The sequence below is a fragment of the Oryzias melastigma genome, linkage group LG11 (genome assembly GCF_002922805.2).
Source record: "Oryzias melastigma strain HK-1 linkage group LG11, ASM292280v2, whole genome shotgun sequence".
Taxonomy (NCBI): domain Eukaryota; kingdom Metazoa; phylum Chordata; class Actinopteri; order Beloniformes; family Adrianichthyidae; genus Oryzias; species Oryzias melastigma.
The window spans coordinates 11357874-11370337 of NC_050522.1; the positions used below are offsets into that span (position 1 = coordinate 11357874).

At 38.0% G+C, this 12464-nt stretch overlaps 1 protein-coding gene across 1 annotated transcript in view; it reads left to right on the forward strand.

Moving 5' to 3' along the window:
- Positions 1 to 12464, forward strand: part of csmd3b (CUB and Sushi multiple domains 3b) — a gene marked incomplete in the record, with an annotated part of 423353 nt that overhangs the window by 386385 nt on the left and 24504 nt on the right. The window contains 5 exon segments of the mRNA XM_024295326.2: positions 4408 to 4581; positions 5574 to 5759; positions 5886 to 6059; positions 11133 to 11315; positions 11455 to 11631. Coding sequence (XP_024151094.1) covers positions 4408 to 4581; positions 5574 to 5759; positions 5886 to 6059; positions 11133 to 11315; positions 11455 to 11631 — 894 coding nt within the window.

Below are 12464 nucleotides of genomic sequence, written 5' to 3' on the forward strand. Positions count from 1 at the left end.
GGGCATGCTGACAATGTCAGATAAATTTGTGTCGTTGGCGTGCAAAGAAACTTCAGGTTCCTGCCGATCAAGTTCCTTTGGCTTCTGCATCCTCTGTTATCTGTTGTGTTTATCATCTGGATTTTGCTCTCCTCACTTTTCACTACGTTCACACCATTGTCTGTATATGAGAACTGGACCGATTGAGCATAGAAACAAATTTAAACACATTTGTTTAGAAATATATTAAAACTCTATTATTTAATTTCAATATATTTATATTAATCTGACACAGTTTTACATATTATAAAATTTAGTTCTAACAAAAATATTCCGATCATTAACATTGTAAACAGTGCTGCTTCTCCTGGAGGGCGTTTCAGTTTGGCCACTAGGTGGCGATTGCGCTATAGAAGTACACTTTATTCAAGAAGAAGACAACAGTATGAGGGGAAAAAAACAAAGTTTTAGGCCACAAATAGTTACTTTTAAAATTGTTTCATTAAAAGAGTTTGAAAAATGAATGCCTATAAGTAAATTAAGATGTTCATTTAGTCACCATTGTATTTTATTTTTTGGTCAACCGATCTTTAGCATTAGCCATCCTATGGGAAATTCTATTGAACGTTAGCATCAAGCTAGCATATTTTAGCTTTGTGTGCTAAATCGATATCTATTATATCTTTTGCGAATCGATTATTGATCTATTAAGCTTAAATCGATTCAAATCGATTAATCAATTTTTTAACACAGCTCTAGTCAACTTATCACTTAAATTACTTGCACTTCAGCAAAAATATGAAAAAAATACTAAGACAATATTTAAAAAGAAAGGTAGTAGAACAAATTATTATTATTTTGACAAATATAATTACTTAGTAAAGCTGTTCATTTCTCAAAAAAAGTCTGGTATTTCAGGTTTTTGAGATCAGTGGGTCTTCCTGTTTGGAACACGAGGAGTCAGTCAGTCCAGTTCTCCTGAGTCGAGTGGCAGAAAAGATGGCGGCTGAAAAATCATTAACTGGACAAAAGTCCAAGACAGTAACATCATAATCCCTCCACTTTCTGCCACCACCTGCCGTACATTTCGGTCAAAAAAATACTTTTTTTCACCAAAAAAAAACTAATATAAGCAATGACCCTATAGATACTTTTTTGTTTTAATGTTTGAATCTTTACCACCTTTCTGTCAAAACCTACGAATGCTATTTGACATACTGTAGCTCCTTCCACGATCAAGCTGAATTAGTGGACCTGCAGAGAAAAGCGGTTTTATGCTGGTAACCAACACTTTTAAACCTTGTGCACTCTTATGGGGTCCAGATGACCCCACCCTTACATTGATGTGTGATCTCTCCCATGACAAAGGTGGACAGGATTTTATGTCTACCACAGACACCAGTTAAAATAAAAATAAAAAAATCCTTGAAAAAAAAGTTCAGAGCGCTGCCTTCCAGATGACCCCACTCTTAATGGGAGCATGGCTAGGATAGCACAAAAGTTACAGGGCTTTTCACCAATGTGCAACACATTACTAATATAAGTCAATTTTATTTTGGTTCAAATGAGCTTTTCTCTGCAACAGAGCTGATTCATGTTGATCAAGTAAAGGGTTGAAGCTAACCGTGGTCAAACGTAAACACTGGTCTGGACTGAAGCTAAAGCTCCAAAGAAAAGTCCTAACAGTTTCACAAATCTAAACGATTTTGTTAAAATTCTTTAATAAGGTGTTTACCCTCTTTTGAAACATTTAAATCTAAACCTGACCACTAAAAATAAGTTTTAATAAAAGTGTCTACAACCCTGAAATCTTGTGGAATTTCTGCTTCCTGTTAATGATTTTCAGCCGCCATCTTGTCTGCCACCAGGTCCTCTTGTTTCAAATAGGCAGTCAAAGTTCACACCTGGCATGTGAGTTCTTTTTAAAAAAAATGCTAAATGCACATTCTTGAAGGCGCGTTTAGCATATGGTGTTCATACTGGATTGTTTCTACCCAATACTAGTGCTCCTACAGTTAGAAGAGGATTGGTGCAAAAGGTCAAAGTGGTGCAAATCTTGCTCCAGGCTTTTTTCTTTTCTCAGCTCTAGTCATATAAAAGACTTGGTATCATATTTCAAACTCCAATTATTCATTTCTCCTTCATGATCAATTTTCCAACGGTTGGCACTTCTGTGAATGAAAGGGGACACCATCCTTGCGTGACTGACTACCAAATCCGAGTCTCTGGTCAAAGTTGAACCTGGTTTAACATTCAACACACATTAAATGTACGCGCACATAGAGTCCGAAAACAGTTGTTGAAAGTTGAATCCGAGTTTCAAAGCCTGAAATGTAAAATTTACACAGACTTTTAATTGAAAGTGGCCACTTGAACACCTTTTTCTGAGGCCAGTGTGAACATAGTTTGAGCTGTTCCTTTTTCGAACCACTGCTATCATCTTCATGCGCCTACTTTCTTCTCTCTGCTCCCTCCACGTTTTGAGGCTCCTTTTAACTTGGACTCCTTTATTGCTTCTCTTCAATGAACTTAAGCTGGACAGTTTGAGAGACAGATGAAAGAGAAGGTCTGACAGGAACCATAAACTGCCTGTTTAAACAAACATCAGATGAACGCCATGAGAAGCTTCAATGAAGTTAAAAAAAGGCAAAGAGGCACAATAGCAAACTGAGGACAAAATATAGCACGGCCTGCTATCTCCAAAATAACGACTACAAATTGGGCTTCCAGCTGTCTTTATCGCCATCTGTCATTCTTATAAATATTTATATAAGCCTAAAAGAAAGATACTGTAGATACTTGGTCCAACTGTGTGCCTCTTGTGGTTTAAAAAGAAGAAAAAGAATATATGTTCTATGAGATTTTTTGTGTTTTTGTTTTTTTATAACTGAGAAATGTGAAATGACAAGCAATTTAATGAGCAGGGAAAAAAAAATGCAAAGAGTCATGGAAAGCATTTTTCAGGGTTGCACCTAAATCACAGCAGTGGTGAGCTGCCCTGATGTCGCAGTGACTAATGAAGCAGTGCTGTTGCCACAGGGACAGCTAAATCACTGGCATGTCTAAAACACACCACAGCAGCACGTTAAACACACGATACATTTTAAAAAGATTGGCGATGGGAAAACAAAAAAGGAAGTTATTTCAAGTTTGTGACATGCTGGTCATGTTTACAGATTTGTCTGGAAAAAAGCAGCAGTTGGTTGGTATTTTACTTCCTGTCAAAGCATATCTACACAGGAAGTAGTGTTTTCACTAGTAACATATAGGAATTAAGTGTAGGCTGAAAATTTTTGAAAAGTTCAGTGGGATATATTTATCTTAAATAATTGCAAACATTAAAAAAAACTTTTAAATTTGTCATATTCCAAAATAAATTGCATTATTATATTTTTGAAATTAAAAATACAACAGAATTTAATAACATTTTGTATTTTCTGCATACAGTTTCTGTGAAACATATTTTTATGAAAGGTATTATCATATTTTTGGACAATATGGCACACCAGATTATAAGGCGCGTCTATGAAAGATTTATTTTTGAAATTATGTCATAAAGCAGGAGCTTCAAACTATAAGACGAGAGAAAAGGAGTTAGAAATAAGTATGTCATTTAGTAGAACTGGTTTTAACATGCTACACATTAGCCATGTTAGAAGTATTAGCCTTGTTAGCGTATACACAATACCTGTAACACCCAACCCTGTTTGCAACATGCTAAAACAAAAGTTACTGTGACTATGCTAACCCCCAACATTGTTTGTAACTCGTGAAAAAAAAATTAGCTGTGTTGGCATATTCCCAATAAAGCCCAACCTTGTTTGCAACACATAAAAGAACGGGTCAATAATGCTAATATTATGTTAACTCTAAATGTTAGCTCCCAATCATGTTAGTAGCATGTAAAAAAACCACAAACCGACAACGCTACATGTTAGCCGTGTTAGCATATTCACAATAAAGCTCAACCTTGTTTGTAACATTTAAAAGATCAGGCCGATAACACTAACATTACGTTAACTCCAAATATTAGCTCCCAACCTTGTTCGTAACATATAAAAAAAAAAGAAAAACACATTCCGACACCACTACACGTTAGCCTTGTTAGCATATTCTAAATAAAACCCAACTTTGTTTGCAACATGTAATAGAACAGGCTGATAACACTAAAATTACCTTAACTCCTCACTTTGTAACTAACACATATAAAACAAAGTCCGATGGCGCTACACGTTAGCTGCATTAGTGTATTCTTAATATAACCCAACCAAACATTATAAGAGAGCGCTGTGTACCCTTCATAATGACTTCAACATCAGATTATAAGGCACATTGTTTTATTTTTGAAACGCATTTTTATTGGGCTTTATAGTTTGTAAAATACAGTATATGTACCTAATTTCTCTGTATTTATTTTTTCTTTTTTAGCCATCAGTTGTGGGCATCCAGGAAGTCCCATATATGGTCGCACGGTGGGAAATGGCTTCAACCTCAACAATGTGGTCAGCTTTGTTTGTAATCGGGGTTATGAGATGGAGGGCCTCGCACATGCTCAATGTCTGGCCACCCGCCAGTGGAACCACCCGCCTCCTACGTGTAAAGGTGGGGAGAAAAGTTGAGTGTATTCACCCCTAACTTTTTTTCTCCCTAACTTTTGACATCACCCTAAAACTTTACTGTCTTTACCCCAAGCTTTTGTTGTTCCACCAGCTCCAATTTTATATAAATATTTTCTTTTGATTTAGTTTGTGTTGAACTGTTAAACTTCTTCTTTATCTTTATCATTTTTTTCTGTTAAAAGCTTTAATAAAATAATAAAAGTCCTTTAATACAAGTCTTCTCTTAAAGACCCACTCTGATAAAATTTGGTTTATGGTGTTTTATACATATTCTTGTGGCATTTTTCTTACAATGGAGGACATATTTTAAGAAAATTAAGCTTAAATTTGCATTTCTGAGTGTTTCTTTATTTAAATCATTGTGAATCAGGAATAGACAAAAACGGCGAGTGGAAGGGCGGTACTAATTTGTGCCGCTCTGCAGAAACTATATCCTAAATACATAATTAGAATTAAAAGAACACTGGGAAAACATTTTAAATAGCTCAAAACATAATCAGAGTGGATCTTTAATAAAGCTTGGGGGTACATTTTTACTTTAAATTTACTGTTTTTGTTTGCACCATGTTCTCCATTTGCATTTGGGTCTATATGCAAATCAGCGCCATTCAACGCGGTTAAAAGAATGAGGTGCCAATGAACTGAGTAAAATCGAGGCGCATAATTACAACAAGCCCTAAAGCAGGGTGCCGGATCCTATAGACCAACCTGCCTCATAATATCATCACTCCCGCGTTTACCCTTTAAAACTCCAGCTCCATTGATTTCTTCCCTTTTTCACCACATCCTTCTTAGTTTGCCCTCCATTACCACACGGAAATGGATTAGAAATGCAAAACACTGCAAAGAAAAAAAAAAAAAAAGGGAGGGGAAGAGAAATGACCCTCTCTGGTTTATGCCAAATAACACATGCATTTTTCCTGTCTTCTCTTCGTCTATTTGTGTGCATCTGTTTTTGTGCTTCTTTTTGTGCAGTGGTCAATTGCTCTGACCCTGGTATCCCAGCCAACTCCATTCGACAGAGTAAAATAGAACATGGGAACTTCACCTTCGGCACGGTGGTGTTCTACGACTGTAACCCCGGGTATTACCTGTTCGGATCACCTGTACTGACCTGCCAACCCACCGGACAATGGGACAAACCCTTACCAGAATGCATAGGTTTGTATCCGAGCTACAAAGAACACACTTTTGTCTCTTCAATTCTTGGCAGCTATCTCATTGACAGGATTTCAGAGTCAAAATGACCTGGTTGTCTCTCCTTCCTTTATCTCTTTCGATGTCTAGTTGTAGATTGCGGTCATCCTGGCTCCCCCCCTAACGGAGCGCTGAGTGGAGATAAGTTTACTTTTGGTTCAACAGTTCGATACTCCTGTCTGGGCGGGAGACAACTGAAGGGGGAATCATCCCGGACATGTCAGCTCAATGGGATGTGGAGTTTTCCCATGCCCTTCTGCTCCGGTAACTTTCCCAACCTCTCTGTTGAATACACAATGTCAAAGGGATAGATAGGAGTTCTAGTTTTGTAGATTTTTATCCATACGTCCTCTTTTAAACATTTGTACTGGCCAAGAACCTTTATAAGGAAAGGTACACACAAGTAAGTTAATGAATAAAAGTCGTTTTTTTGTCTGACGTTACATTTCTATGGCAGGTCTTTTGGTGGCTATTTTTTTCTGTGCATGATTAAAAGATTTTAAAGCAGTTGCAGTTCATTTTGTATCACAGGAAATCAACTGATGTCATGGTTCTGTAGGTCCATTATTTTCTTACAGACTATCTTGTACATCACATAAGCTTGAAGGTGTCTGCAGACAGGAATAGTTCAGATCCATCACATAAGCAAACACCTTGGGTTATGTGGTTCGTTGTTGGCTGGCTGGGGTTATGATTACGGCTCAACAGACTGACAGGCTCCCACCTGCTTTCTTATATAACAAGCCGGGTGAGAATGCAATTCAGACAACTTATCTACGAATGCATAGTTATTTACAGAGATTGCCTGGGGAAGGTAGGGGGCAATGGAGGGTAATAGTTTGGAAAATGATTAAGAAGTGATTCATAGTTTTACCTGGCAGCTCTGCACCAAAGCCCTGCAGAGTTAAGGGTTCAACCCAGGCTTGCTCTGTGATTCTGCTCGTGATAACTGAGAGCAATTGCTTTATACAGCTATATTTGACTTGGACTTGAATAAATCACTGTAAAATTCAGTAAAGGAGGAAAATAACTACTGTTTAAGATTTTTATGACGACACAGATAATATATATCACATCAGTGTTTAGTTTTATCACTTTTACATTTAACTTCATTTCCTTTTGATTTTCTTTTTTTTTTAGTTGCCGTGAGATTTTGTTTTTTTTTTAACTCTTTAACTCTGGAACTTTAGCTCCAATGTAGCTTTAGCATTTACATAAGCAATGCAAGGTATGTTTCATACTACAAGGCCCACTTAAAAGCCCCAATTTTTTTTTTTTATGTTACTGGCCGGCTTATAACCTAAAGTGACATATGTAGGGATTTGTATATATATTTACATTAATGTATAATTAGCGCTAAAGCAGCTAATTTGTAGCGGCGTCGGACGTTTTTTTTTTTTTTTTACATGTTACTAGCATGGTTGAGAGTTAGCGTAGTCACAGTAACAGTTGTTTGTGCGTATCAGTGTTTTTTTTTTACATGTTTCAAACAAGAAGGGTGTTTTTGTGAATATGCTAACGCAGCTAACATGTAATGGTGTCAGAGCGTTTTTTTTATTGGTGTTGCTAATAAGGTTGGGAGTTAGTGTAATCACTGTAACATTTGTTTTAATTGTAGTATGTACTTTTACGTGTTGCGAACCAGATTGGAGGTCACACATATTATAAATATGCCCACATGACTAAAGTTTAGCGTGTTACAAAGAATTTCTAGGCCCATTCCAAACTCTTCCCTTCTCCCTACCCCTACATTTAGCCCTCCAAACAGAGAGTTATGAAAAAATAGGGTTTCAGAATTCGGCTGTCACTTCCACTCGATGACCTTACCAACAGTTGCCGGTCAGCTAGCGCTAGCGCCGAGCTTCCAGTGCTCGAATGTACATAACAACAGCAGTTTTGTAACTTTAAAAAGATCATGCTAAAAGAAAAAGTCCCCACTTACATCTAAATGTAAACTTCAGAGCGCACCCACGTGAAGAAAAGCCCTTCTCCTCAAAGGCATAGCGTGACGTGGAACCCCCTCGCGAGGGAGTGGTCTGTATCCCTCCACTCTGAGGGGAGGATATTAAAAATGTTCGGACACCACTTGCACTTCAGATGACACTTCAAATGGGGGGAAGGGAGAAGGGAAGAGTTTGGATTGGGCCGTAGTTTGGTTTTTTATGTGTTGCGAACAAGGTTGGAAGTTACAAGTATTATGAATATGCTAACATGGCTAACGTGTTGCAAACAATATCTAGAGCTACTTTGAATGGAGTGACTTATTTCTGACTCTTTTGTGTTGCTTTACAGTTCAGTGTGTCCTGTAGAGCAGAAAATACAGTAAGCCCAGCGGATTCTTTAACAAAGAATCATCTGATTCACTGGGAAAAAACAGTTACAGTTTATTCACATTCAAAGGCGTAAAAGTTAATTGTTACGAAAAGGTTTTTAAAATATAATTTTGAAAGGGTCTCCTAAAGTTTAGGAAATTTCCGCTTATGCAACCGGATAAAGTTATAATTTCCACTTCTAGCTACAGATTAATTCTGGCACCCTCTTGCGGTGACCAGGATCTCCTCGTAAGCAGTCTACGAGTTACAGTACAACAAATACCTTAAGTTTTTTAGCTGTCGCCGGTGACATCTTAGGTGTTAAAGGGTGAGATTTGAATAATAATTTGTTAAATTTATGATTTTGGGGCAGAAATGTGGCATCACAGGTCTTGCGATTACTAAGTGCTAAATCAGGAAAACTTTAAAATATTTCTTATTGTATAAGAACTGCATGTTGACAAAATTACTAGAGTAACATAAGCAACACTGTGAGTCTATTTCTGGACAGATTTAAAGGCTTACTTTCACAGGAAGATGTTTAGAGGACTGATGATAGAGAAGGATTCCTTTAACTAACCTACTAGTAACCCACAAAGATCTGTATTAATCTACAATGTAAAATACTGATTAGATGTTGTTTAAAACTTCAATTAAATTAGTCTAAAATGGAGTTAGTGATCTGAAACTAACAGAAATTAATCATGTTTTGGCATTAATCATATGCACACATAACCTAATGCAAATTTCAATCCATTAATGAAATGGGCAGTACAGGCCAGAAATGGTTGGACGGTAATATATTAGACCAGGGCGAGGCATTCGTGTGCTGCGTGCGTGTTTGTGTGCAAAGGTGTGTGTGCACTCTTTGGATTCTTTGTACGTTAGACAAAATTTGCTGAAGAGGCAGCCCTACAAGGGCAGAGGAGGAATCATACATACGCTCACACACACACACTGCCATCCGACTACCCATCAGCAAACATGCACATATGCAGCCCTAGGGGGAGCATATGTCACTTGTCAACAACTTAATGTGTTCACTCTCTTGCTATTTGTAAAATGCCACTTAGCACTTGAATACCACATGAATGTTAACTGAATTAAACTGCAGTGTTCTCTTTCTCCAGAAAGCAATTATTTAGGGCTGGGTTAAAATACGAGGAAAAAATTTATAATTTTTTTATTAATTCAATGAATCAATTTTTATGTTTTTTTTTTTTATTAAAGGTAGTAAATTCTTTCTTTTCATTTTTAATTAAGCCTTTATACATTTTACTCATGACAGTTCTATTGTTTCATTTTGAATCAGTAATCGTGTGAAAACTCTCTTTATGAAAATAAAAAAACAGTTTTGGATGGATTTTGATAAATGAATCAATCAATTCACCGTGTTAAACAGTTATTTTAATTGAATTAAAATCTAAATCAAATTAATTTTGAATTTTGACAGACTCTACTAATGTTTTGTAAATGAAAAGAATACAAAAAAGAAAATCATTAGGTTTTAAGAATGGCTCCATTCACTTTTCACATACTTTCTAGCATGATTTTTATCAATGTCTGAAATGTAAATTAAAAAACAGCCCTGTCATATTTGACTGTAGTCTTTTAAGGTCATTGCCATTGACTGTAAGAACTGAACTGACCACTAAGTCACAAACAGGACGTACCCACTGGCTCCAAGAAGCCAAAATCCCATAGACTCCTATTGAGAAATAAACAGCTAATACTCAGTCATTTGGCAGAATAACTATTCTTGCTCTGATGGCTTTTCTTAACATTTTGCTTTGTGATGTTTTGGGTGTCCCCACCTTGTCGCTTTTCATCATGCTAGCTGTTTCCATTAAATTAAGGGGTCCCCAACCCGTGAACCGGTACCAGTCTGAGGGCCACAGACAGGGAAAAATGCATAAGCTAGCTTTGATTCTTTCCACTTTTGTATTTTCTGATTCCAAAGAAAGTTTAATTTTGGAAAACTACCAGTTTCTGATCACCACATGGTTGGGCTGTACTTACAAAATGGGTGGTCATTGAACTTGCGTTGCAAGTTAAACCAAACAGAACTTTGACCAATCAGGGACTCTGATGTGGGAGTGATATATAGATGGCATTAATTTTAATATGCAGAAGTGACAATTGTTTGAAAATTGATCCGGTAGGAGAAATTAATAATCGGGTTTGTGCCTGGCTGGAATTATATGACACAGAGTCTTTTACATATAGTAATATATATCGGAATAGAGCGGTGAAAGACAACCTCTTTCATCAAATCATTTCCAACTGTAGGTGGTGGACATGCGCTAGTAAACACTAAAGGAAGACAATGAAGAAGAAGCCCCTCTCTGTATGTCCAGTGTGAATAACATAAGCTAAATCCACGTTTCATAACCACCTTTAAGTTCTTAAATTGACCCTCTGACACAAACTACACTTGTTCCTATTTTCCTATTCACTTTACCGTACTCATTGAGGCCAGCAGTGTCCGACATTGGTGTTTGTGAACACTGTAACTAAGTTAATTAAATTATTTTTTTCTATCTCTTTTGAATCCCCTTCTGTGGGCCTTATCTGGGGATAGTGCACAGTTTGCTTGCCACCGTTATCCCGCTGCCATGGTACCAATCAGCATTCTGTTCCCCTTTTGTGCTGGCAGTTGAAAATAAAGCGTGTCCGTGTTAGGCAAAGATGTTAATCTGGGGGTGAAAATAATCACTGCTCCGCTGATCAGCAGGAACCACATCTGAAATCAGAAGTCAAATCATAATCTTTCTCATGAATAAAGAAACCATGCTGTGATGCACTCCTGACAGTTTGCACAACTTGTAAAACATATTTGAAACTTGAACAATATCCAAATATATAAAGTTGAAACAAATAAAAAAAATGCTAAAGATTCCTGTGCAATTAGAGTCTAACTGCAAAGTAGTGTTGGCTTGTATAAACATTTTTATCATTATAACCCTCCATTCTTGAATCATAACTTACTGGAATGTATGTCTGTCTCTCTGCTTCATTTCTGTAGGAGATATTGCCGGCTCTTGCGGTGATCCTGGTATTCCTGCACAAGGTTCAAGGGAACAGACAGATTTCAAGATTCGCTCAAAAGTGTATTTCACCTGCTCAGAAGGCTATGAACTCATTGGTTCCTCTGAGAGGATGTGCTTCCCCAATGGGACCTGGTCTGGAACACAGCCCTTCTGCAAACGTGAGAGGAGAAATCTGAACTAATCCTAGTCTATCCTTCCCTAAGATCCACAAGATCTTTTCCACAGGTGTCTCTCTTTGAGCAAAAATGTTCGGCTACAAAAAGCTTTTTCTCTTTTATTCTCTGTTGTCTCCTGCAGCTGTTCAGTGTGGTAATCCTGGCACTCCAAGCAATGGCAGAGTCTTTCGCCTGGATGGAATGACTTTCTCTCACTCTGTAATCTACTCCTGCATGGAGGGCTACATCCTCACTGGTCCCACCACCCGGTTGTGCCAGGCTAACGGGACGTGGTCAGGAGCACAGCCCAACTGCACCAGTATGTTACCAGTCGTGACCATTAAGAGAACTGGATGAGTGACCAAAGAAAAGGCCTTACTTCCGGCTTCAACTAAATGATGTCAAATTAGATGCCTTTTTTTTCGCGCTACGGATGCCACCATGTTAGAACCAGACGATGAAAGTGAGCAGGGATTGGTTGGAGTCAGTCTAAGTCAACATTTCTAAGGCAGCCACTCTCACTAATCACGGGCGAGCTTGGCCACAATTCCAACCCTTGGGCAGCAGCACTCGCTAGCTCTGTCGGACTGTGCAGAGCTTGCTAGCTCGCTCCTCTGTCCACCAGGCGGCTAGCTAGCATAGTCAGCTCAAACGATTTAGCTCCATGGGCTCTGTGGTGACCTGTTCAGGGTGTATCTTGCCTTTGCCCAACAGTAACCGGGACAGTGGCAACACCGCGGCCCCAGCGGGTTAAGTAAATGGATGGAAGTTCAGGACAAAAAATCCATACAGCGGCCATCTTGAATCTTTTTTCTACCCTTTAACCGAGTCACTTAAAAAGCCACATGCCCAAAGCTGAGTCCCTGACTCCTTGATGACCACACTGAAAGCTTGTTTGGGAGAATCAGTCAAACATTTCAAACGCTGGATGTGGGGGCCAGTGGGCCCAATGCTTTTATTGAGGCATCTGATTGGTCAGTTTATTACTTGAATAACTTGCAATAAAGAAAAAAAGTTAAATAGGATTAGCAAGAACATGTTAAAAAAGGAGAGCATGAATGGTGATTCTGACAAGTATAAGGACTGAGTAATAGGTGCTTATTTCTCAGTAGAAGTCTACAAGATTTTGGCAGGTACTTCCTGTTTGGAACA